Source organism: Rutilus rutilus, assembly GCF_951802725.1.
Source record: "Rutilus rutilus genome assembly, chromosome: 23".
NCBI classification, from domain to species: Eukaryota; Metazoa; Chordata; class Actinopteri; order Cypriniformes; family Leuciscidae; genus Rutilus; species Rutilus rutilus.
In genome coordinates this window covers 8,105,934-8,128,430 of record NC_140233.1, presented here as the reverse complement: position 1 = coordinate 8,128,430, position 22,497 = coordinate 8,105,934, and the positions used below count along the sequence as shown (strand labels likewise).

General features: G+C 37.9%; 1 protein-coding gene across 1 annotated transcript; it reads left to right on the top strand.

Moving 5' to 3' along the window:
* Positions 1-717: 717 nt before the first annotated feature.
* myo5ab (myosin VAb) lies at positions 718-21,282 on the top strand. Its single transcript, XM_084398057.1, has 40 exons — positions 718-903; positions 1,419-1,529; positions 3,823-3,994; positions 4,480-4,624; positions 4,721-4,877; positions 4,993-5,136; positions 6,090-6,171; positions 6,369-6,476; positions 6,822-6,928; positions 7,076-7,341; positions 7,418-7,499; positions 7,598-7,738; positions 7,840-7,965; positions 8,056-8,139; positions 8,836-8,970; positions 10,132-10,229; positions 10,307-10,393; positions 11,002-11,110; positions 11,382-11,593; positions 11,742-11,898; positions 12,442-12,681; positions 12,777-12,971; positions 14,092-14,185; positions 14,431-14,579; positions 14,700-14,813; positions 14,901-15,038; positions 15,137-15,193; positions 15,287-15,511; positions 15,707-15,744; positions 15,850-15,930; positions 16,212-16,410; positions 16,514-16,607; positions 16,862-17,008; positions 17,195-17,349; positions 17,500-17,586; positions 18,409-18,559; positions 18,644-18,926; positions 19,896-20,070; positions 20,163-20,243; positions 20,332-21,282. Exons 1-40 carry the CDS (start codon positions 877-879, stop codon positions 20,482-20,484), a joined length of 5,406 nt encoding a protein of 1,801 aa, XP_084254183.1. The 5' UTR covers positions 718-876; the 3' UTR covers positions 20,485-21,282.
* The last annotated feature ends 1,215 nt before the right edge of the window (positions 21,283-22,497 follow it).

Below are 22,497 nucleotides of genomic sequence, written 5' to 3'. Positions count from 1 at the left end.
TTTTTTCTTTCTTTTTTTTTACGGGTCACACAACTATGGTCACAACGTGTAAAATAAAACAGAAAAAGGAAATATATTGTACAAAAGTATTGGAAATAATAAATATCAAATGAAAAATAATGGCTCGTTCCTATACACGGCATGCTTAAAAGAAACGGGCAAGGATGATTGTCACACAGAAATAGAACAAGCGGGAAGAAGAACACGTTGAATATGTAATGGGCGTGGTTTGGCTCACCGGAAGATCTTTCTAATTGGTGACATGCGCTAAGTATAAATAATATTTACTTAATAATAAATAATATTGAATAAGGTTGCAAGATTTTACAATCTATTCAGATTTCATTGATTATCGAAGTTTTTCAGCGTCTTTATTCTGATAAAGCAACTCTAACCCTAACCCTAACTGATAAAGTCAAGTGGTATCTGTTACTTTTCTCAGCGATGTCAGGATGGACCAATTATAGGTGGTCGCGATTATAAGGAGATTTGTTTTTATTATTCATTTAATAAAAGTTCCCATTGGTATGCCAGATATTTGTATATTCATAATTAATATAATAAAAAGATTACACTATTTTGTGTACACACAATGAGACAACCCCCCTGAGATTTGAATGCAGCCCAATGGAGGAATCAGCGTTTTGAGCCGCCAAGCGCCCCCTGGTGGAATAATACATCATGACCCATAAGAACAGCTGTTAGTTATTAAACTGTGCCACTCAATGTATTTCCCCGGCGGCTGTCACACTTCTTCCACAACTCCAGCCAAGAGATTGCAAAAACTTTGGCGTTTCTCAATGTCTGTTTTCTAAATCGTAGCAGAAGCAGAGTGTTGTGATGTTTCTGGAGTAACGGGACTTCAGGCGGAGCTCAATGGCAGCGCCGGAGCTTTACTCGAAGGTATGAGTTTAAACCCCGTTAATTTCACATGAGTAATGGAAACATTTGAGAAATTGTATCATCCAGACAGTTTATCATACAGCACTTTTCCTGGTTTGGGGAAACTTTAAAGGGGCTACTGGAATTTAAGTTTTTTATTTTATTATTGTAATTACATTAATTTACATTAATTAGATTGTATCCTAAACAAACTCTGAACAACGGAACACATCAGTTATATTTAATTGTTTTAAATATTAATTAATTCATAAAACAATCTGATGGTTAATTACAGTTGAAAGAAAAGCAAACAATAATAATAATAATATTTTATATTAATAATTATATATTAATCTGAGTTGCCACTCTAACTGTAGGTAAATCAATCTATTTTTACAAAATTTAAAATTCCATTTTTTGTTTTAAATATGAATGCATTGATACAACAATTATATGCTTATTTGAAGATGCATCAGCTTTGAATTGCATTAAATAAATGCTGTTATTCTTACTAACTTGGTGTTCACCTCCTGCAGTTTGCTCGAGTCTGGATCCCAGACACCACTGAGGTGTGGAGATCAGCAGAGCTGACCAGAGACTACAGGCCCGGAGACACCGTCCTACATCTGCGGCTGGAGGATGAGACGGTGAGAGCATCAAACACTAACCCCTGCTCTCACAGACAAGGGTGAAGTCTAGCCCTAGATTAAAATGCATGTTTGAGCTGTTTTACCTGAAAGCAATTTAAATATCTTAAAATATGTCAGTGCCATTGGTTTGTCTCAAGATGCACACCAGTAATGTTTTTTTTTTTTCTAAGGCACATTTATAAAAGCTACTTAAATGTCCTTATTAACTAAGGCTTTATTCTGGTTTAATCTAAGCCTTGTCTGTGAAACCAGGCCTTGGTCTTCAAAAAGTTTTCCACATGCACCCTGTCCAACATGGGTATTATGAAGGGAAAGTATACAAATTAGACCAGATTAGGTGGTTTACAGCTTTTAGTGCTGCTTGAGTCAGCATTGAGTCAAGTTTGAGGCAAAGATGAGTCAGACTGGTGGTGAACAAGACGTGGTGTGGAAAAATATTGGGTGTGGAGTTCCAATTCCAACATATTTCAGTAACTACACCCATTGCTGTTCCCACAATTTATTTCAATGGTGGCAACTGGTGACGTTATCACTGGTGGCAACTGGTGACGTTATCATTGGTGTAAAGTCACTAGGGTAAAGAAAATGATCTGTGAAACCTAGCTTGTGGTTTTCCTGAGGTAGGCTAAATGTATATCCTGTCTGCAAGTGTGTCACTGATAGCAAAAGCTTTTGCATGTTTTATCCTGCTGTTTAAGCTACATGTGTGTACAAGATGACCTGATGAACTTCAGTTTAATTAAAGACTTCGCTCTACTGATAACATGCTGTTGATTATGACGAAAGAGAACAAAAATCTCATTCACAGCAATGCATGTACAGTGGAAGTAAAGTATTTAAGTAAATAAATGTAATTAGTTACTGTACCTAAAAATCTTTTTGGCTACTTTGTAGTTTGACTATCAAAGATATTAGCAACTTTTACTCTCTACTTGACTACATTTTTGAATAAGTATATGAACTCTTGTCTTTAGTCCAATACATTTGTCATGAGTAATGCAATTACTCCTTACCAGTGTTGCCAGATTGGAAATGTCCAAGTATCGTACCAGACGCTCAAAATTATCGTATTTGGAATAAAATTATCGTACACGAGTCAAACACACTAGCACACACATGCAAGGTCTCTCGCTCCCTCTCTCTTCACGTTCTTCTCCTGGTAGACGTAGAATCCACAGCTAGATCAATGAGTATAGAAGCCCTATGATTACAACGAACGACCATCATTTGAAGTGTCACACAGTTCTGAAATTATTGTACATTATATGATTTTTTGTCATTATTGATCGTACATCGTACAGAGGTCAAAATTATCGTACAAATACGATAATTATCGTACGTCTGGCAACACTGCTCCTTACATTTTGCATGGCAACTAACTTTTTCTGCAGCAGTTTATTTCTGCTACAAAAGTGATATTGCCATCTATAGGGCATTGATGGTACTACATTTTGTGGTACTACGTTTTGCCTTTACACACCCAAAGTAGGCAACAATACTATTTACAGTACTCTTTGCACCAATGAAAGGCAATAGATTTATTTATTTTTTTTATTTTTTTCAAGCACACAATGAAAAAGTGTACAGTGTGTACAACATAAGACAATAATCGAAAAACACTGATGATTTCACTGATTTTCATTTTAAAGGGGTGGTATAATGCCCTTTTTCACAAGATATAAAATCTCTGATATCCCCAGAGTGTGTATGTGAAGTTTTAGCTCAAAATACCCCACAGATATTTGTATATAGCATGTTAAAGTTGTCACTTTTTGAGGGTAAGCAAAAACACACCGTTTTTGTGTCTGTCCCTTTAAATGCAAATGAGCTGCTGCTCCCAGCACAGGGGGCGGAGCTACAACAACTTGTGTCACTCAAGAAGAAGTGAAAACATGTAGACAACATTTCTGAATGGTTTATTGATGAGTTTATGTAGCTTATGTGTAGTTATCTTCTTTTCATTGATTAGCATAATCTGTTTTGATAATCTATAAATGTGTTCTCGGGGGCGGGGTTTATGTAAATTTTAGGGTTGGTGATGTCACAAACCCCAGAGGAATGTCGTGTAGTCCCTACCAGCCGTTTGTTGTAGTCCTTAAAAAGCAATTTCTTTCAAATAAAATATCTCCCTTTGCTTTGAACTTTGAGCATCGTAACTTTACAGATGTAGTTTATGCTCAAACAGCAACATTACACACTAACTAAAAGTGAAATCATAATCAACCACCCCTTTAAGAGCATTTATAGTTCTCCTGATGAGCTTCAGCTGAACTGTAGTGTCTTTTCATAGGAGTGCGAGTACAAGCTGGACCCGAAGAGTGGCGTTCTGCCTCATCTTCGTAACCCGGACATCCTGGTGGGCGAGAACGACCTCACGGCTCTCAGTTACCTCCATGAACCGGCCGTGCTGCTCAACCTGCGGGTCCGATTCACTGACTCAAAGCTTATCTACACCTACTGCGGTAATGAAAAATGACACCTCACCTGGCCATGACATTGCTTTCTAGATATATTAAACTCAGACTTTCCTATTTAATGTCTGTTTGAAATATGTATGTCTCAGGATGGTCTGTTCAATATATAGTATGATAGTTTCACATTAAAAATAATGTATTTTAGATTTTTTTGTATTTTTATGTATTTTTAATTTTATGTTGTTTAAATGACCTGTAGACTTTGGAACTTCCATGAGCAGCAGATGTGAATATGAACCATAAAACATGACTTAGCAAAGCTTGTCATATACACTGCACAGCTCATTAGACTTTGAGTTATGGACTCCTGGTCTTAGATTAGACTGTTTTGCATACAGTATGCAAAGTAAAAAAAAAAAAAAAAAAAGTTTTGCAAAAATTGCACAAAAAAAGCATTAGAATTCAGTTTGACCTTTGACCCAGAACTAAAAAAGTTTTACAAATCAAGTTATTTGTTTTTAAAATTATAACAGGGATCATCCTGGTTGCCATCAATCCATATGAAAGTCTTCCGATCTATGGATCAGACATCATCAATGCTTACAGTGGGCAGAACATGGGTGATATGGACCCTCACATCTTCGCTGTATCAGAAGAGGCCTATAAACAGATGGCCAGGTATGTGCACACACCTTATTGCAATAGAAATAGCATGTCTAAGAATATGTCCATAGGCAGTGACGATGCTATCTCTCCTCCACGTCCTCCTGTAAGAGACGAGAAGAATCAGTCCATCATCGTGAGTGGAGAATCGGGTGCAGGGAAGACCGTGTCTGCCAAATATGCCATGCGTTACTTTGCTACAGTCAGTGGATCCTATGATGAGTCCAGCGTGGAGAAAAAAGTGCTGGCGTCCAGTCCTATCATGGAGGTATGAGTGCGGTTAGACACCTAACTTTAACTAGCTAGCCTGTAAAAACTCACTAGACATCAAACAGATCTATTCCAAGAAACTGTGTCATATCGAGGTTTTCATCTGCGTGTAGGCTATAGGAAATGCCAAGACGACGAGAAACGACAACAGTAGTCGCTTTGGGAAGTACATTGAGATTGGATTTGACAGAAAGCACAACATCATAGGAGCCAACATGAGGACGTACCTTCTGGAAAAGTCTAGAGTGGTGTTCCAGGTTAGTTTTATATTCATTCGCCTCTACTATATACGGATTTAAAGAGTTTGAATGACCCATAAGTCATCAGTAATTTCAGTAATATAAAACTTGGTAGCTTTAAAGTGCCATTATTATGTTTTTTTGAATATCACCTTTCATGTAGTGTGTAATATAGCTGTTTGTGAAAGATTCAAGATCAAAGTGCAGATAAATGGAGTTATTATCTCCCAAAATAAAGAAGCTATTCTGAACTGCCTGAAATGAGATGTCTGTGATTCCAGTCTTATTTCCAGCAAGAACCTATGTAGGTTCATAACTAATTTGCATAATGCTAGCCTATGGTCTTCATTGGCTGCATGTGATCAACGTCTACTTTGCTCCGCCCTCAAACACTGTAGTTGTAGCTGATGCCTTGAAGAGTTTGGTTCATGTTGTCGACATGTCGAGAAGACGCTGTTTTCTGCGCTGCGAATCCACTTTGCTGCACTTCCAAAGGACGAGGACTCAAGCTTGAATTGATACGATAAAACTGACGGCATCATTACTGTTCATATCACTGTCCACAAGTGCCGAGGAAGATCCGGAGCTGAAGTTCAGATATGCTTATGGCCGTTTAGTTTCCGACACGCGGTGTAAGCTGTTGGCCAATCACAATGGACTGGGCCATCTGACCAATCAGAGAGTAGACTCTGGGAATGGAGGGGTTTAGAGAGACTGAATCCTTGATCGAACCCTTTCAGACACTGTAGATAATGAGAAAATTAATATATATATATTTTTTTACCTTGGATGCATGTAAACCTTTTGCAGGAGAATCCAAAACACTATTAGAAACCCTAAGAATGGCATAATAGAGCCGCTTTAATATCAAATTAATATGATATATACCCAATAAACAAATGTTTAATGCATTTATGTGGGAATGTCACTTGACTTACACTAAAGGGATCAGTTTCTGTTTCCTGTTTTAGGCGAGTGAGGAGAGAAACTATCACATCTTCTATCAGCTTTGTGCCTGCGCCCATTTACCTGAGTTTGAACCTCTAAAGTTAGGTAATGTGATACCCATTCTGGATTGTCTTTATAAGTAACAGTCAAGTAAAGTATAGTATCTTCATTTGACTGGGCTATGTAGCCTTTAAGTCAACCGACAGCTGATATTTTGTAGTAAGAAAGTTAATAATTTCATCTGTTCATCACTTCCCCTCAGGGTGGACTTCTTTTCTTCAGTAACCAGTCTTTCTCTTAAGGTAGCGCTGATGACTTTCCCTACACTAACCAAGGCAGAAGTCCCGTCATCGAGGGAGTGAATGACCTGAAGGAGATGCAGGACACAAGGAAAGCCTTTTCACTGTTGGGTATGAATATTTTACCTTTCCATGTGCCATATGGTGTTTGGTACACCAGGATCCCATATGTCTCACTTTTATTGTTTTAACTTATTATTAGAATGATAAAAAGGATCACATCTTTTATTTAAATGTTTTACTTTTTCATTTTTTTTTTTCATTTACAGCTTAGTTTAACGTCTTTTTGGACTAGGGAGAAAATTACAGTACGTTTTCATAGTACATAAAGCTTTTTTACCTGAAAAGATCAAAAAGACAATTAGATTCCTCATGATATGAGCCTGTTTAAGGGTTCTTCACATACCCTTAGTCTAGTCATTCATCCACAAACGTGCCAGTATCTGCTGATTCCAGGAATTTCTGAGGCACACCAAATGGGTCTGTTCCAAATCCTGTCAGCCATTCTTCATCTGGGAAATGTAGAAGTGAAGGAGAAAGGATCTTCTAGCTGTGGCATTTCTGTGAGTCACAGTGAGAATGCAAGAATAAATGATTGCTTTAATTCACATTTCGCAAAGTTGCTTTGGACAAAAGCGTCTGCCTAATGATTAAATGCAAATGCATTTTCACGCATCGATTCCACACTATTTTGTTTGCATTGTGTCCAGGATGAAAACGGCCACCTGGCAGTGTTTTGTGACCTCACTGAGGTTTCATATGAGTCCATGGCTCACTGGTTGTGCCATAAAAAACTCAAGACCGCCACAGAAACCCTAAACAAGCCTGTTACACGCTTGGAGGCCGCGAACGGCCGTGACGCTCTCTCGAAACACATTTACGCCAAGCTCTTCTCCTGGATCGTGAGCCAGGTCAACAAAGCCCTGAGCACTTCCTCCAAACCGCATTCGTTCATCGGTGTCCTAGACATCTACGGGTGGGTGAGCTGCTGCTTCTTACTTTATTGATGATAAAAATACAGTTCCAGGAAAATGATGTTGTGTTGTGCCCAGGTTTGAGACGTTCGAGGTGAACAGCTTCGAGCAGTTCTGCATCAATTACGCCAATGAGAAGCTCCAGCAGCAGTTTAACATGGTCAGCATTTTCAAACATGCGTCAGCTGCTCCAGCATTCACGAAATAATCAGTCATGTCCAAGCACATCACGACTCACAGAAAGCATTTCCCCTCCAGCACGTGTTCAAACTGGAGCAGGAGGAGTACATGAAGGAGCAGATACCATGGACACTCATCGATTTCTACGACAACCAGCCCTGCATCAACCTGATCGAGGCCAAGATGGGCTTGCTGGATCTTCTAGATGAAGAATGCACTGTAAAAACCATTATTAAACCACAATTGTTATATAATTATTTTTATTTTTTTTGTGTGTGTGTGTGATGAACTTCTCAAATTCCTTAATTTGATGCATCCAGATGCCAAAAGGTTCAGATGAATCGTGGGCGCAAAAGCTGTACAACACTCACCTAAAGAAAAGCCCTCACTTTGAGAAGCCGCGCATGTCTAACACAGCTTTCATCATTCTGCACTTTGCAGACAAGGTACATGAAGAAAAATATGTAGCTATTATGTGTTCATTTAGGAATTCCTAGGAGTCTATCTCATTTTATCTCTCTCTATATCACTTTTAGGTTGAATACCAGTGTGATGGATTTCTGGAGAAAAATAAAGACACAGTCAATGAAGAACAAATTAATGTGCTGAAGGCTAGCAAGGTGTGTTTATCTCAACATAGCTCACCAAGCAATTATCTGGCTCAGAAATTCAGCTTCTAGTGCTCCACAGGAACATGTTTCTGCTTGCGAAATGTTATTCAGTGGCTTAAAAATAGAGTTATGATTCAACATGTCTTTGGAGAAGTATCGCCACCTGCTGTTCGGTTCATGAACACCGTTTTTGGATTCCTAGATCTGTGGTTCTCAACTGGAGGGTTGCAACCCAACACGGGTGATTTAAGAGTGTTAAAGGGATAGTTCACCCAAAAATGAAAATTCTGTCATCATTTACTCACCCTCAAGTTGTTCCAAACCTGTATGAGTTTCTTTGTTCTGCTGAACACAAAAGAAGATATTTGGAAGAATGTGACCAAACAGATCTCGGTCCCCATTGACTACCATAGTATATATTTTTTCCTACTATGGAAGTCAGTGGGGACCGAGATCTGTTGATTACAAACATTCTTCCAAATATCTTCCTTTGTTTTCAGCAGAACAAAGAAACTCATACAGATTTGGAACAACTTGAGGGTGAGTAAATGATGACAGAATTTTCATTTTTGGGTGAACTATCCCTTTAAATGCAAATAAGCCATTGAGAACTACTAATCTAGAGTGTAAATGTCACAAGTAGCATACAAGTAAGGTGTTATGCATATCGGTCTTTGTTATAAAGGCTCTCTGGTTTCCTCACAGGTCGCCTTGCTGGTCGAGCTCTTCCAGGACGAGGAAACACCTGCAGCTCAGAGCACCACAGCACCATCTGGTCGAGCAAAGATTGGACGGTCCACTCAGTCTTTTAGGGAGAACAAGAAATCGGTTGGACTGCAGGTTAGAGTTGACCAACAAAGCCATGATCCATCACTATTATTCATTAAGGCATCATTCATATTAATTCACTTAGATATACAGTATATTACCCTTCAAAAGTTTGGGGTCAGTATGATTTTTTAATTTTTTAAAGAAGTTAATATTTTTATTCAGCAAGGATTCATTAAAGGGGTAGTTCACCCAAAAATGAAAATGTATATAAACCTGCATAAATGTCTTTGTTCTGTTGAACACAAAAGAAGTTATTTTGAAGAATGTTGGTATCCAAACAGTTGATGGGCACCATTGACTTCCAAATTCCAAACACTTTGGAAGTTAATGGGGACCAGCAACTGTTTGGTTACAAACATTCTTTAAAATATCTTCCTTTCTATTTAGCAGAACAAAGAAATTTATACAGGTTTGGAACAATTTTAAGGGTGAGTAAATGATGACAGAATTTTCACTTTAAATCAATCAAAAGTGACAGCAAAAACTTTTTATTCATCAAAGAGTCCAAAAAAATTTATCATGGTTTCCACAAAAAGAATGATTAAAATGATTTCTGAAGGATCATGTGACACTGAAGACTGGAGTAATGATGCTGAAAATTCAGCTTTGTTTCACAGGAATAAATTACATTTCAAAATATATTCAAGTAGAAATATTTCACAGTATTATACTGTTTTTACTGTATTCTTGATCAAATAAATACAGTTTTGGAGAGCATAAGTGACTTCTTTCAAAAACATAAAAATAGACCCATACATTTTGAAAGTATTCTTGGTATTATTCTTGGTGCCACTGTTGCCTTTGGCTTGCTCAGTTGGGGATATTATGGGGATATTTAATTTGATTTTATCAATCAATAAATTCCACTAGAAACAAACCTTGTTGTATTATTTTAATTTAATACTGTGAAGCTGCTTTGATACAATCTGTATTGTGAAAAGCGCTATACAAATATACTTGACTTGACTTGACTTGACTATTAAAAGTATTGTTGTAGTTCATTGTCTCATAAAAGATGTCTTGTGCCTTTGTCCTTTTCACCATTCATAAAGAACATGTATGGGAAAATTACTTCCAGAACCAAGGCTGCTGAAAAAGCACTGTTATGCTCTATTGGAACAAATCTTATCCACCCACAGAAAATAAGTCTCATTTGTTTGATGCTTTCAGTTCCGGAACTCTCTGCACCTGCTCATGGACACGCTGAACGCCACCACCCCACACTACGTGCGCTGCATCAAGCCGAATGACCTTAAAGCCCCCTTCATGTCAGTGAGCTGAGTTCAGAGATAATCCACCATTGTGTAACACGGGTCATTAGAGTTTCTTCTCTTTCTGTCTCTAGAATGGACCCTCATCGAGCCGTTCAGCAGCTCAGAGCGTGTGGAGTCCTCGAGACCATTCGTATCTCCGCCAAAGGCTTCCCTTCCAGGTGCTAATTCAATGACTGACATGTCTTACAAGGGTAAACGTGATTTCACCAAGTACAACGTGTTCCTGGATCCACATCTTTATTGATCCTGGAACAACATTCCAATCAACCAATCAGATTTGAGGGACCAGTTTATGTCAAGTTTAGGCTTACAACCAGGGTTAGGTGCTTCTACATCAGTGTTATTCATCTATCATTTCTCTCTGATTTTAGGGAGAAGTTATGGGTAGGGTTAGGTTTAGGGATAGGGTTAGTGCTTAATTTTCAGACAGGAATGTTGTTCCAGGATCAACAAAACATGGTAATTTCAGGAGCATGTCTTTCTTGGACACTTCTTATTAGTGTCCATTCTGCTTGGAATCTGATTTGTTGTGATTAACTCAAGGGAACCAATCAGATGTGACTAACTCAGAAGCACCAATCTTGAAAGTTTTTGAAATGGTGAACTAATAGCAAAATTGTAAATCAGTAAAAAAAGTATTGTGTTTAAGTTTTAAACTGCTTTAGATTTACATAAACTGTAATTCTACTAACCCAGCTTTAAATATTCTTATGCCTTAACTGATCTGTGTTTGTGTTTTAATACTGTTTTAACTCCCTCTGGTCAGGTGGACTTATCAAGAGTTCTTCAGTCGCTATCGTGTTCTAATGAGGAAGAAAGATATCCTCTCAGACAGGAAGTTGACCTGCCAGAATGTCCTAGAACGGCTTGTGCAGGTATTACACTTGTCTTTGTAAACATAAGTATCATTCTTACTTCTTTCTCTACACAAAGAGCACGTATCATGCTAAAAAACAACAACTTAGGCTGGTTTAAGATGGCCTAAGCTGGTTTAAGCTGATCTCCCATCCAAACAGTGCCAAAACCCATCTAAAACCAGAGAAAGGACAATTCTGACGCTGCTCAGACATCTACAAACCAGCTTAGATTGGTTTAAGATGTTTTTATTTTTGAACAGTCTAATGTTACTCCATTCCCTCTCTACAGAACAAAGATAAATACCAGTTCGGAAAAACAAAGATCTTCTTCCGGGCCGGACAGGTGGCTTACCTGGAAAAGCTGAGGGCGGACAAACTCCGTACGGCCTGCATCCAAATCCAGAAAACCATCCGCTGCTGGCTGGCCCGCAAGAAATACCTGCGTATTCGCCAGGCGACCATTACCTTGCAGAGATACACGAGAGGACACCAGGCTAGATGGTGGGGGACGCTTGCAAATTTTGTCAGATTTACTTTGTGAAATGAGTCAAGTGTAAATGAAGACTATTTATTTATTACTGAAGACTTGTCTATCAGTTGCTGGTTGGAAACTAAACCAACAGTGTGTGTTTTATCTGCCCTCGATTAGCCTGTGCAATAACCTGAGAAGGACACGGGCCGCAGTGATCTTTCAGAAAAACACACGCATGTGGGCGGCGAGACGACAGTACCTGCGACAGAAAACAGCAGCGGTTCTCATTCAGAGGTTACTGCGCGGATATACAGCCAGACTGGAATACAAACGGGTACGAGGCCAATAACATTTTATTGAGGTGTAGCACAGCAGAGGAAAAAGAAAACTGCTTTCAGGAATGAGTAACAGTTATTTCTTAGTACAGAGAGTTGCTTATTCTCATTCATTGAAAGGTGCGGTCACACTCAAAATATGTACACACAACACATATGCAACAGGATATGATGTCATGCACCAGGGATTCTGTTTCAGAATAAATAATATTATATTTACAACATTTTGAATTTATTATCTACCAGTTTTCCTTCAACACTACTTGAATTGATGTGAAACTGCCAAAAGTGAATTTGATTTCCAGGCAAGACATTTTCTGTTTATCTAATTATTAGTCTTTTTGCGGTACAAAAGTTGACATGGAATCCATTGACCTTATTTATAACCAGCACCATTCTAGCACTGTCTCTCAATCAAGATCATCCTACATTTTCTGCTGTTTCAATCACGAATATGTTACATTACGGAAGTAAAACGGGTTGTGAATGCCGTTTCGTGTTGGATTGGGGATGAAACCTTGTAATCTTGTTTTCTTGCACAGTTGGTGTTTGAGCGCAAGGCTTTACTGATCCAGCGCTGGGTGCGTGGCTTCCTGGCCCGCTGGCGTTTCCGTCGCATCAAGCGTGCCGTGGTGTATCTGCAGTGTTGCGTGCGCAGGATGCTGGCCCGTCGAGAGCTCAAGAAACTCAAGATTGAGGCCAGATCGGTCGAGCACTTCAAGAAGCTCAATGTCGGCATGGAGAACAAGATCATGCAGCTGCAGAGGAAACTGGATGAGCAGGTGTCCTTCATCGTTGTTTTATTCTCAGGACATTTGCACTGATATCCACGGAGGAATCCATGTTTGATTAGCAATGTGTTTTCATGTGTTTTCAGCATAAGGAGAACCGAGAGCTTTCTGAGCGAATAAGTGCGCAGGAGAGCCACAGTGCTGCTGATATAGAGAAGTTACACATGAAGCTCAAGACTCTTCAGGAGGTGGAAGAGGAGGCCCGTCACCGTGGGGACCTGGTGACATCGTTACAGGAGGAGCTGGCATTGGTCCGTCAGGAGCTGGAGAAGAACAAAGAGGTAAAAAGGAGATGTTTATTTGTTCTCAAAATGATTGTTTTCAGTGAAAAAAAAAAAATTATTTAGACAAAATAGTATTTTAATAGTAAATTTTTTATATTGTCATTTATCAACCATGACGTATAATATGAATATATATGAAGAGTTCAGATGCAAAAGCCTCTAACTGCCATCTGAAATTTTCTTCTAGAATGGTCATTTTTATCAGGCTCGCATATTTAAGTTCAGTAATTTCACTTAAATGACAGTTAATAGGTAATTTTCATTGCCATTTAAGTGAAATTACTGAACTTAAATATACGAGCTTGATGGAAATTTCAGATGGCACTTAGAGGATTTTGCATCTGAACTCTTCATATATACACTACTGTTCAAAAGTTTGGGGTCACTAAGTTTTTAAAGAAAAAGAAATGAATAATTTTATTCCGCGAGGACACATTAAATTGATCAAATTTAACAATAAACACATTTATAATGTTACAAATTTATTCTAGTTTAAATAAATGCTGTTTTTTGTGTCAGGGTTTTCACAAAAATATTCTGCAGCACAACTGTTTTCAACATAAATGTTTCCTGAGCAAATCATCACATTAGAATGATTTCTGAAGGATCATGTGACACTGAAGACTGGAGTAATGATGCTGTAGGAATAAATATATTTTTTAAATATATTACAATAGAAAACACTTATTTTAAATTGTAATAATATTTCAAAATATTTCTGTTTTTACTGTATTTTTTAATCAAGAAAATGCAGTATTTGTAAGCTTAAGAGACTTTCAAACTAATTAAAAAAAATCTAACTGACCCTAAACTTTTGAACAGTAGTGTATATACTGTATGTAACATGTCCACAAATATGGTAATTTCGTGGTATTACAGTGATGGTATCAGATGGTAATACCATGAGATTCTGATTTACCATGGTACTGAATGATTATCATGTTCATATACTATTGTATTTTACAATGAATAGCATGATACATGTACAAAAAATTTGTAATACAATATTACCATGGTACATAATGAAAGCTGAATTTCAAACACCACTTTTAAAGGTCAAAAAAGGTTATATTTTGTATAAAAAGTATGCATATTTAGCCATATATGATATCTGCAGATGGTCGCTGATCTCAATGAGAAGAACACACTACTGAAGAGTGAGAAAGAGGAGATGAACAGACTGATCCAGGAGCAGGAGCAGCAGATAAGAGGTGAGTTGAGTTCATGTTGTTTTGGCTCTTAGTACTTTTGTATTTTAATGACTATAATATTGTCTATAATATCTGGAGAAAATTGCCATTGAGATGAAAATGAATGCTAATGGTTAGTTACTCTACAGAATAAGTTGGCAGATGCACTAGTCACGGTTAACAAAGTACAGTAGGTGGATTTACATGTCAGGAAAGCAGTTTAACAAACAAATAATTTTTCATTTCTTTGCTTTTATCTTGAACAGAAATTCCAGAGTCGACCCAACAGGAGTCCACTGAGCACCTGCAAGCACAGCTGAACGAGGAACGATTCCGTTACCAGAACCTTCTGACCGAACACCTGAAACTGGAGGAGCGCTACGCTGATCTGAGATCAGAAAAAGAGGCGGCTGTGGTAAGATATTTCATGCTACTTAAACAAACATGAGATCACAATAGTGACATTAAATAATGATATAGTTGGTAACATTTTCAATATTATAAACCATTTTGTGTTCCCAATCATTTTAAACAGGATCTCTCCAAACTCAGTCATAACAGAGCCGACTCTGGCTACAGCTGCAGCCAATCAGAGAGCCTCCACAGCTCTGTGCTCACAGGGTCAGAGGTCAGCTCTCTGGAAAGAGAGGTCAGTTTCGAACAGCTGTATGGCTCTTGAGTTCCTCTAGATTTCTTCTGTCAGGATAGAATATAATGGATGTGTTTGATGCGTTAGGACGCTGTGCAGACGGCAGCTGATGTGTCTCTCCTGATGAAGCTGCAGAGGAGAGTCACTGAACTGGAGAAGGAGAACATGGACCTGCAGAGCGAGATGGACACCAAAGAAGAGCAACTACAACTGGAGCGAACTAAAGTAATTAGTGTTGTATATTTCAGAATGGCCCAATTCATCACACATGTGGAAACCATGACACAAACCAAGTTATGCATGCTCTTTCTCTGCATTTTAAGGAACTGGAAGATTGTCAGAGAGTATTAGGGGCGGAGAGAGACTACGAGGCTCTGAAGGTACAAAAACACACTTTGGCTCACCAAATAAACTCTTGGTTTCTCTTTCATGCATTCGGAGAAATATACAAGTGTGTGTTCTGGTCTTCACAGCGTCAGGAGCTGGAGTCTGACAATAAGAAGCTCAAGAAAGATCTGCAGGATCTCCGTCAGTCTCTCAGTAAGGGGAAGGGGTCAAAGGTGGCGTCCCCTGGAGGTCAGGCGTATAACGTGGTCCTCGAGCAGCTCAACTCCACCAATGAAGAGCTGGAGGTGCGAAAGGAGGAGGTGCTTATCCTGAGATCTCAGCTGGTCAATCAGGAGGCATTTAAACATAAGGTAGGGTGAAGACTTTTTTATTTTGGCCATTTCACATGATTCCATATGTGAAAATCTAAGAGATAATATGTGAGATGATTAAAATAAAAAGTAATACAAAATAATAAATTGCATATTTCATTATTAAATATTATATTTTTGTATATCGAAATACAAGACAAATAAATCTGGTTAGTAAATTCTTTCTCTTTTCAGGAAACAGGAAGTGAAGGAGATTCAGGTGACTCAAGCAGGTAAATCAGCTTTTATTTTTCATACATTTTTATTTACCTTATGTTCACACTGTAACATAAAGGATTCCTTATAATGGAAGTCACTCATGACTCTTTCGCTCTCAGATCCCCGACTTTGGATCTTCATGAGCTGAATGAGGATGGAGAGCTCTGGATGGCTTATGAGAGCCTGAAGGAAACTAACAGGTGAAAAAAATAGATTTAATATTCAAAGACACACTAGCACACTACATGCTGCACACCATCTTTTTTTAGTTTTATATTGCTTTTAATATTGAAGAAACAAAGGGGCTAAATACCCCCCATTAAGGAATAATGTATAAACTATGCATGACAGTTAAAAACAATTATTTTTGTTAAATATTGATGGAAACATAATTTGTGTAAAAGGAAATGGTAAAAATGTAACTGTTTTGTATTTTAGTGTATATCTTTTGAGTAATGTTTAAATACATCTTTCACTGCAGGATTCTGGCATCACAGTTGCAGACTCAGGGACAGTCCCATGAGAAGGAGGTGGAGGGTTTGAGGGCGGAGCTTCAGCGGTTAAAGGCGGAGCTTGGCCAGCAGCAGCAGATGATATCAGACAGCTTACAGCTTCCGCACGACGCTCGAATACAAGCAAGCCTGCAGCACGAGATCAGTCGCCTCACGCAACAAAACATGGTGTGCACACACTCACACTGACACATATACATGTACTGATAACAATTAATGATCATAATAAATATTCTTCTGTATTAAATTAAATTATTTCTGTCAATTATAGGAAATCTTGGAGCAGACGGGAAAACAGGACAAAATGATCCGCAAACTAAAGAAACACCTGAAAATATATATGAAAAAGTTTGGGGAGCCTGAGGGTAAAGATTTTTTATTTTGAATACATAAAATCAATACTACTATCAGTCAAGATTAGACTGAAGACTAGACTAGTTTTATAGACAGATTGTGCATACATATGAATTACTGTTGGGGTATCCCAGGATGATTTTTATGTGGAAAATATATATATATATATATATATATATATATATATATATATATATATATATATATATATATTTTTTTTTTTTTTTTTTTTTTTTTTTTTTTTTTTTTTTTTTGGTGGCTACAGGTGTTCGTTTCGAGCAGTCCTCTCCAGGGAACGTGGTCGGCGAGAGTGGTCGCACGGTCAGTATCGTTCGAAAAGAGAGGGATTTCCAGGGCATGCTGGAGTACAGGAGAGAAGACGAGAACAAACTGTTCAAGATACTCATCACAGGTGATATGAACATCATAAACATGTAGAATATCACTAAAAAACACAAACGTGTTTAGATTTTTTACTTTGCTTCATCAGTGCAAAGATAAAAGGAAAGAAGAACCCTTCTTTTGACTGTATAGTTTGTAATCCATTGGACAGAGAAACTTTCAAAACTGTCTTTTGATCATGCTGTTTATCTACCAGAGCTCAAACCCCGAGGTGTGGCGGTGAATCTGATCCCAGGCCTGCCTGCTTATATTCTCTTCATGTGTCTGCGACACGCCGACTACGCCAACGATGACCAGCGGGTCTCCACCCTCATGAACTCCTCCATCAACGCCATCAAGAGCGTACTGAAGGTGAGACTCTCACAGACAGAAAATGCAGGAATATCCATAGAGATGACTGTGAAACATCTTTACATGAAAAACATTGTCCAGATTCTTTTAACAACATATCTGATAAATAATACTGTGATCATTTAAATAATTAACTGACTGTTTTTACAGAAACGGGGAGATTTTGAGACCATTTCATTCTGGTTGGCAAACACCTGTCGCTTCTTACATTGTCTGAAGCAGTACAGCGGAGAAGAGGTAGGCATGATGTCTGGCTGTGTTTCATATCGAGTGTGCTGTCTACCTAGAAAGTGTTTTAGCCAGTATCACACGACTGGCATGAAGATTGTTTCTAAAAGTCAGCAGCAGTTTTTTAGGTATAACCCCAGCTAACAAAAATACCCTATATGCTATGAACGTTTTACTAACTTTCCCATTAAGTTGTGAAAACTTTATTTCTGAATGATCCCTGTTTGTTAACGTTAAGGGAATATTCAATTTTATAATTTTGCAGACATTATGGGAATATTACTTTTGAATGTTCTGAAATAGTAATTAGTAACATTAAAAAACTAAATCCTTTCAGAAAACGATGTTTAATGTTAACATTTTGAGAACATTATTAAATACCAGATACCTTTAAACAAATGTTTGTTTGTATTTGAGAGAACCTTGCCAGAATGTTAGCTGGGACTATAGTTCTGTCTGTATTCTGATAAGTCTAATATTTGTGTGTATTTTTGTGCTTTATTAGAGTGAGTTGTTAGCGTAGCAACATGCTAACATCAGACTCTATTGGAATTAACTATAGCTGTCACTTTTAGTTTGGCACAGTGTTGTTTCTTGTACATTTTTACTTCAGTTTTTCACTTTTAGGATACAGCTTCTAATGCAAACACTATATAAATAGATAAAGCTAAAAGTTTTGTAAAACATTTAGCTTTCTCTGTTGAAGCTAGCTGCAAATATTAGGAGTAAAGGTTTGGAACCGTGCCTTTCACATACATGTGATATAAATGTAATTATTCACTGCTCTATGAATGCTGACCTAATATTTAATTTCTTCCTGACATGTTTTAGGGCTACACAAAGCACAACACTCTTCGTCAAAACGAACACTGCCTGTCAAACTTTGACCTGTCGGAGTACTGCCAGGTTCTGAGCGATCTAGCCATCCAGATCTACCAGCAGCTCATCAGGGTCATAGTAAACATTATTCACCCCATGATTGGTAACTCTGCATGCTCTGGTTATACAGATCTCAATATTTATTATATGTTCTCTTCTTGATCATTCCCTCTTTTCCTCATCCCAGCACCAGCCATGTTGGAGCAGGAGACCATTCAGGGAGTGATGGGTGTGAAGCCCACAGGAATGAGGAAGCGCACATCCAGTTTCCCCGAGGACAGCGGTCACTCGCTGGAGTCCATTTTGAAACAGCTGGATGTTTTCTATTACACGCTGCTCCAGCACGGCAACGACACCGAGCTGGTCCGACAGGTCATCAAACAGCAGTTCTACCTCATCTGCTGCGTCACACTGAACAACTTACTGCTTCGCAAGGACATGTGCTCCTGGAGTAAAGGCCTGCAGATCAGGTACTGATGGGTGATGAGGAGACGATTCTTCGACTCTTAATAACCCTAGTGTTGGAGTTGACTCCAGCACAGGAATCAGCTCTCGTTGTCGACTCCGTTGCTGTGTCTAAAATCGCTCACTCGTGTGTAAGAGAGCTGTTGCAGAAACAACGTCACAGTCATATAGTTTTATCCTACATGTTGCTTATTTACAATTAAAATAACAGCTAGTTGCGTTGTAATTATATACCTCCATGCCAGCTTTGTGGTTTCATCGGTTTAAATTAATTTGGTTTGCCATGATATCCTAATTCTCTCTTTCAAATGCATGCGTGCACACACACACACACACACACACACACACACACACCACACTATCTTTCATATCTGCCGGCAGTCGCGAGCTCGCGAGTAATCTCCCCCTCGCAATCGTCACGGTGTCACTGAGTGAAAAACGCAAAAGGCGAAGCTTGAATTTACAGTTATGTCCCTCTTTGGCTAATGTAGTTTCAAGATGGAGGGGCAACATGGCGACCAGCATTCTAACCCCTCACCCGTATGTAATTTCAATGGCAGATTATAAACTTACGAGAATACTTTATTACTTGAAAGAAGTAAATATACATTAATGAGCACATATATTTTTGAAAGAACTAAGTGTTTTTAAAAAAAATTACACAGTGTAGCTTTAAGATTTAACAAACCAACCTTAGATTATGCTGGGATAACAAAATTAAAGGTTTTTTTTTTTTTTACAGTTTTTAATTTAAACAATTATTAATGAAATGCTGGAATATCATTTAGTTGTTTTCTATATTTTTTTCATTTCTGTCATTTGTTTATAATAATTTGATTGTAGACTGTAATTTGATGGTAAAAATATTTTTTATATACAATTTTAAAAAATGCAACCGCATTTCTCTGGTGTATTTATATATTTATTTAATATGTCAAACATTTTTGAATGTATTATTTACCCCTTCACATCAGGTATAATGTGTGTCAGCTGGAGGAGTGGTTGCTGGATAAAGATCTTCAGGGCAGTGGAGCTCGTGAGTCTCTGGAGCCTCTGATTCAGGCGGCTCAGCTTCTGCAGATCAAGAAGAAGAGCCAGGACGACGCAGACGCCATCTGCACCATGTGCACGGCTCTCACCACCCAACAGGTGTGTGTGTGTGTGTGTCTGTGTGTGGTGAATGGAGCCTTCCAAATGAAACCGTGAGTTGAGTTCTGATGCGCTGTGTCTCTCTGGGACAGATTGTGAAAATCCTCAGCTTGTACACACCAGTGAATGAGTTTGAGGAGAGAGTGTCTATATCATTCATAAAGTCTGTACAGGTGAGTCATTGCTCAATGTTTTTAAATGTATTTTAAAGCAGATATTGTTTGATTTTCATGGTTAAACACTTCTCCCTCCACTCCACAGAATTTATTAAAGGATCGTAAGGAGTCTTCTCAGTTACTGATGGACGCTAAGATCATTTTCTCAGTCACTTTCCCCTTCAACCCTTCATCTGTGGCCCTCGAGACCATCCAGCTCCCCAGCAGCCTCAATCTGAGCTTCCTGACGCGAGTGTAAAACACACCAGTGATGTCATCACGGATCCTACGGGATAGATACTGGAGAATCAATTTCGTAATAAAGACTTGGATTGTATTTATTTGGTCACGTTTTCTGGGATTATTGTTTAACACTTCTTGTATCACTGTAAAGGATTTCACTCAAGAGATGAATGTTAAACACATTTCACTCTATTTTCAAGTTTATTGCATTGGGTTTTGGGGCTAAAGTGGGTTTGTAATGTTAAGGACCTCAGTTGTTCTATATCTTGAATGCTACCTTTACAGTGTTTGAATGAAATATTGATGTAATGCATATTAATAAGGCTTTTTGTATGGTTGAAAATGGATGGGAACTTTTTTCTTGATCTTTTGGACGATCTTAAATATTTTATATGCAGTAGTTTGTTGTAAAGACTGTTAATCAGTGTTGTCATTTGAAATATATTGAATATTATAAAAAGAGCTTTCATATATTAATATACAGTGTACAGTACTGATTTGCCATTTTATGAATGTTGCATACTGACCCAAGTTTTGGTGAGTTTGAAGTCTTGGCACAGTAATGACAGAGAAATCAGACACAATTGTTTTTCAAATTTAACCATAGAATGAATTAGGGAAGCATTCTCTCTTTATAAAAAGGATTTCTTTCATTAATTCATAGGAAAGCCAGCTATGAATATCTCCAGGACATTGTGTGTATGATTATTACGTTTTTGTATAGTGTCTTTTGTATGGTATACCATTTTATACATGCTTTATGATAGAACCAGTTAATAATGTAAGCTCAAATATACCCTTTTTGGCATCTACTAATTTGTATTTTGAGTATATTATGTGTTAATACCTATTTAACATAGTATTACAAGAATCTTTAATAGTTTCGGCATCAACACCCATCAATTACAAACAGAATACCATCTAGTAATTACTGTAACAATTCTTAACTGTAAAAAGCCTTCACATGCTTGTAGAACTCGTAATTACAATGTGTAAACTCGTAATTTTCTGAGCGCTACGACAGATTTAAGGTGTGTTCGACTTGAAGCAGTGCTGTGCAGAGCGATCGGTGTATGAAATCAAAGTACAGCGAGAGCGATTCAATTTCAAAAGCATACAGAGCTTTATATATGGTAATTACGACATGACGGAACAGCATCACCAACATGATTCATTCTCCCAACATTCAACACAAAAATATGATGCCATGTAAGTTTTCTCATTTTTATCCAATTCTGAGACAGTGAATCATGCACCCTTCAGAGGTAATGCAATCCCAGAATGCATTATGACATATTGATTTTAAACAGATTCGTCTGAATACAAATGCTATATCACTCAATATTTGTGTTCAATGTATTTTTGTGCTTTATTAGGAGGAGTAAATAGTTCCAACTCTATTGGAATTAACTGTAAGAATTAGCCAAGTCTTATGATCTCTTGAGGAGCAATTCTAGATGTTTAAGATGTTGCATTAGAAGCTCCTAATGACATACAATGCATAAACAGCTGCTTTCTATAAAAAAATTGTCCAAAAAAACATTTAGACTGCACTATTTCTCTTATGTTGATTCTATAAATTTAAATGTAGATAAAATTAATATAAACATCACTTAAAGGCTTCATGAACTGCATTGTTTTACTGTTTCATAATGTTCCCTGGGCTGCACTTATAATGTTAGTATGATTTTTACTTTAAAAATTTTCATAATTTAGAAATGAAAGGCATTTTTCCAAGCCTGATTTTAGCCTCTGATTTGCTTAGTTTGAAGGGCCGTGTCTGTGTGAGGCTTTAATGTAAACGCCCACTGCTGTGATTGGTCCAGATCGGTGTGATTTAGTCCAGTGGCAGTGAGTGACCCTGTGCTCTTCTCTCTTCCTCATCTCACTAACGCCAGTGGGCGGGGCCTAAGTTTATCTTCTTATGCAGAGGTGGTCTTTCACTACATTATTACTCTAGTATTATCTCACTACAGGATTTTCTTATAATATGATGACCTCTGTGATGATGATGATATGTCAAAACAAT

Coding starts and splice junctions, on each gene's coding strand:
- myo5ab (XM_084398057.1), top strand. CDS start 877: ATGGCAGCGCCGGAGCTTTACTCGAAG. Junction 4,625..4,720: donor GCCTATAAACAGATGGCCAG/GTATGTGCACAC, acceptor TCCTCCTGTAAG/AGACGAGAAGAATCAGTCCA. Junction 16,411..16,513: donor GCCTCACGCAACAAAACATG/GTGTGCACACAC, acceptor TGTCAATTATAG/GAAATCTTGGAGCAGACGGG.